The sequence below is a fragment of the Dendrobium catenatum genome, unplaced genomic scaffold (genome assembly GCF_001605985.2).
Source record: "Dendrobium catenatum unplaced genomic scaffold, ASM160598v2 original_scaffold_71536, whole genome shotgun sequence".
NCBI classification, from domain to species: Eukaryota; Viridiplantae; Streptophyta; class Magnoliopsida; order Asparagales; family Orchidaceae; genus Dendrobium; species Dendrobium catenatum.
Window position 1 is genome coordinate 1,517,898 of NW_021389983.1, and position 4,728 is coordinate 1,522,625.

Below are 4,728 nucleotides of genomic sequence, written 5' to 3' on the forward strand. Positions count from 1 at the left end.
AAATTAATCATTAATTAATGATAATAAATATAATTAATTAAAATTATTACAATTAAAACAAATTATAATTAATTAAAAATCAACTCTAATTAAACTTAATTATGTCATTAATGATCCCTGACTCCTTTACCTCTGTTTGGCTGACTTACGGGATTTGACTGGAGAAGTGCGTGAAAGGCAGAGAAAGTTACCTTCACTGCCCGTGAGCTCCTGTGCTTGCGTCCGATCAAAATGTAGTAACCTCCGATCCGACAGGCAGGGCAAGTCGTTCAAGGAGCGGCGTCGAAAAGGACCGGAGATGAGGGAAGAAGCGCACGAGAGGTTGGAGGTTTCCTTCACAACCGGCGAGCTACCCGTTCTTGCTTCCGATCGAAATGTCGTATCTTCCGGTCCAACTGGAAGGGAAAGTCGTGGAAGAGCGAAGTCGAACAGCGTTGAAGGGTGCCGAAGAAGCGCGTGATAGGGAGAAAGTTGCGATCACAGCGAGCTCCCGTCGTGCTTCCTTTCAAAATGTCGTAACTTCCGATCCCGGCAGGGGCGGCGTCGAACAGAGAAGGGAGAGGGAGAATCGGGAGAGAGAGCTTGCAGAGGAGATCGTGAATGTGAAGGAGCTCGGGATGAGAGGAAACGAGTGAGTGGAAGAAGAGTCGGAGGCTTCAGCTTCTATTTAACGATGCGAATGGCGCGATCGACGAGCTGTTTGCGAGAAATCCGGGAAAAGATTGCTTCGGCGCCGAATTCAGCGGGATATCCGCTGATTTTCTGGACTTCCTCGACAGATACGAGGTGAGCTGCTCTCTTTTTTTTTTGTTCTTTACACATAGGTCAACACTTGCTTGGGATTAATTCCATTAAATGCCACTTTATGGCATTGATCACATGAGTTGGTGATTCAAAATTCAAAACCTAACTCCAAAAACCGGCAGTAAATTGCTGTCCAGCAATTTACCAAGTAGAAACTGCTGTCCGGGAAGCTCCAACCAGCCATAGTGCTGCCAGGTTTTGCTCTTGTCTGCTGACCAGCATTCCACGCATCGTCCCAGAGAGTTTTGCAACCCTGTTTTTTTAGTCCAGCTGATTGGTGAACTCCTGAGTGCCGTCTACTACCCAAGGGTTGTCAAAGTGCTGTCCCAAACGGCCAGAAAATTCGTGGTGCCGTCCATCCCTCCCCAAACACTCAAACGACAACGTCGGAGCTCCACATTTGTCTTCCCTTGGTAAACTTTTCTTCCTACGTTTGTATCTTCCTAATTCACCCTTCAAGTGTGGTTATATTTGGAGTCACAAAGCTCATGTCAAGCTCTTCACCACTAAAGCCTAGTAATTAGAAGAGTTGTGTGTGGGATCTTTCATATCCTAATCTTATTGTTAGTATTGGAATTTATTGTTGGAACAATCCATGTATGCAATGTTGGATTACGATGGCTATCTTTTGAACTTAACTTATATGCATGTGAATTAACCTAAGCTAAGTACCACTTAATATTTATCTTATCGTTCAATTCCGCATAAGATCTTACTTATTATGGCATCTAAATCTAAACGTGCAAACTTCATTAAGAAAATCATTTTTGCATGGGATTGTTTCACATCACCTTCACTTGCTTACGATCCCCTAACCAAGAAGAGATTTTAAACATTGCTGCAGAATTTGAAGGTTAAAGCATAATCTAGTTATTGAAGATTTCTACCACTCAAGACCATGGAAACTAATATCAAACTGCTTGCTCGATAGCATATATCTACCTTTTCAAGGCTGGGAGCGGACTTGCTCTCATCATCAGGCCAAAGGCTCCACGTCATTAAACATAAATCAATCCCATCATGCACGGAGATGGTTGGCAGCAAAATATATGAACTACCAATAAGCTCAGTGTCATTCAACATTTTTAGCTCAAGTCCAAGCCTGTTGAATCTCTGAAGCGAGATACATGGGAATTTTAAAACCTGGATCTGCGTTTTCAAGTTCCAACATAATTTACGAGAACCATTTTTACTTACTATCTTGCCTAACTTTTCCCATCTACTTTTGGCAAAAGACCAGATGTCAAAAGACGCAAGATTTTTGATAATACCACCTTCTCGATTGGTTAATTCATCATGATAACTGCTTTCCATTTTACATGGTAAAAAATCCCTCAAAAAATTGACATAGTATATTGGTGAGTTTTCCCAACAAATAGCCAAACCAAAAACTTCAAACCGTAGAGAGGAATTTTGATCTGGCAACTTGGAGTAATGAAGATCAAAATAGAACTCCCTCTTCAGATCCCACTGTTCCAAGAAGGAATCAAAACCACCAGGAAATGTACTTGCACAAGAGGGACCTTTGTCAAAGCGTCTTGCGTTGCTGTGGATGGTTAAAGTTTGTTCCATATCTTTTTCTTTATTATCAGAATCATGCTTCACGATATGCACTTCATTGGCAGGTCCCAACGTGGGGGAAGATGCACCCATTGGTTTGACAAGATTGTCAAGTAACTGATCAGAATTGAACTTTACCAAAGCCTTATCCATATTGTGATTGTGCCGCATTTCCCCAGTTGTCAACATAGTACCATCTTTTTTTTTGCTAAGCTTTTGTACTACAATTTCTTCAGAACTGTTATCTAACACCATGATTTTGTTATCTTCTGCAGGATACCTGGTAGCCTTTCTATCCTGTGAAGTTGATCTGTCAAAAAGCGATTCAGCGGATTTAGAAGTGGTACTACCATGTTCAAAACTCTCAGCAATCTTAGACAGCATAGGACGAGAAATTTGAGGAATATTAATTCCAAGGGACTTGAAAGCAGAGAAGGCAGCAACACTTGCTTCTTCTGCTTTGTCAAGGAGAATTTTCCGAGAAGCATTTTTTATCTTTTTGGCAACTCCCATACGTATGCGTTTCTTAGCTAAACCTTCTGCAAAATCAGCATAAAAGATTTTATCAACAAAAAAGATGAAAAAGAGACATGGTTCTATAACAAATATTAAAACGAGCATGCTTATACATAAGCCGTAGAAAAGGCTATAAGAATTCCAGAAAGAAAAAAAAAACTCACAGCTACGTAAATCAATAACTATGACTATAAACAGAATCATAGACATTCACAAAGAAGAGAAAAACTAAAATAGAATGCATAAGAGCCAAAAAGAACTTCCAGTTCATCTACAAACTTGAGCTGATGCAAGAGCAAGATGCACACAATTGTGTACAAAATTTGTTTACCATAAAATGAAGAGAGTGGCATGGTAACCAGAAACTGTTGTTTTCTTCAAATTCGCCTAGGAATAGTTAAATTGTATGTCCTACTAACAATGAAGACAAACTACTGTTATGGTGTGCCTTTCAATCATATTAACATTGGTTCCAACTTCCAACCCAAGAGATCACTATTCCTAGAAAGCAGTCTCAAATATTTCATTAATTACAAAGAAATATCCTTGGGAGTTATTGATGTAGAACGAGGAGGGTTTGCAAACGAGAGGATCTCTCAGCAGCTTTGATGTTTTAGAAGACTTGGACAGCAGGTTGGCCTTGTAAAACAGTAGCTTTTATGATGAGGACATCAGAAGATCAATGATCTACGGCCACGATCTACTTTCGATTATTATTGTATTTGATATATTTTATTTTATGTTTTATGAGTCTATTGTATTTCTTTCCGTTTATGCCCTTGCTTAAAGGCCTCGTCATGTGTTAGCCTTAGGGGCAATTTGATCTTTATATTTTTCTTTCTTCCATTGGCTATTTAAGGCCTTCTCTTCATGAGAGGGTGATGAATGAATATTTGAATGAAAAAATTGTGTGTGTTTCTTCTTCTTCTTCTTGCATGAGAGCTTGAGAAGGGAGAGAGAGCTCAAGGGGAGCAAATCGCAAGGCCCACCAGTCGTTGGACGAGTCCGCGGCTCGTGGTTAGGTTTTCTATCTTCTCCTTCGTATTCACCTCCATCTTCCTTCTCCTCCACCTCAAGAAAATCCCTTACCAACCCTATTTTCCGCCGCCCCCTTGGAAGCCAAGCTGCCGGCCTTCGTTTTGACCGCCGGCCACATCCCCCCCACCACCTCCGCCCAAGCTCCACCACCGGCCACCTCTCTCATCACCCACCTTGTTCTTCAAATTTCAAAAATTCAAATTTGAATGAACTCCAAAATTTCCATAATTGCAAAAGTCCAAATAAGGAAAGAATTGGATTGAATCCAATTCAAATTTCATGGCATGAGGAGTTACTAATTCTCATCCTAGGTGGCATCCTCCTAATTGGAAATTGCTTTATTCGCACTAATCTCCCTCCTCTCCTCTCTACATGCCGCCGGCCTCATCAAGGGGGAAATTCATTTAATGCTAGTTTAATGCCATCAATGCCTTGATCCAAAATTCAAATTTCAAAATAACCCCCCTTAATTTCATTCATAATCTGAAATTAATTTCAGATTATGAAATGAAACTCCCATTCCCCTCTCCCTTCCAAAACCGCCGGCCTCCTCCCCTCTTGGCTCCCCTCCATTAATTCCCCCATTCAAGGCATTAATGCCTATGACTTGAAATTCAAAATTCAAGTCTTTTCCCTCCCAATTTAATCAAAACTGAAATTAAATGTCAGTTTTTGATTAATCTCCCTTTAATTCCTTCCAAATCCACTACTCCTAAGTAAGGAATTAATTCAAACGCTTCCCCTCCTTGCTGGCCGAAATTCCCCACAGCTGTTGGCTGATTTTTCCTTCCCAAATCCCTTCCAAAACTC

The 4,728-nt window shown here is 40.6% G+C and overlaps 1 protein-coding gene across 4 annotated transcripts in view; it reads right to left on the reverse strand.

Moving 5' to 3' along the window:
• Positions 1–4,728, reverse strand: part of LOC110108933 (helicase and polymerase-containing protein TEBICHI) — a 76,234-nt gene that overhangs the window by 26,181 nt on the left and 45,325 nt on the right. For all 4 annotated transcript variants that reach the window (XM_020839793.2, XM_020839791.2, XM_020839792.2 and 1 more), the window contains one exon: positions 1,747–2,903. In XM_020839793.2, the coding sequence (XP_020695452.1) occupies positions 1,747–2,903 (1,157 nt within the window). The remainder of the gene's footprint in view (positions 1–1,746; positions 2,904–4,728) is intronic.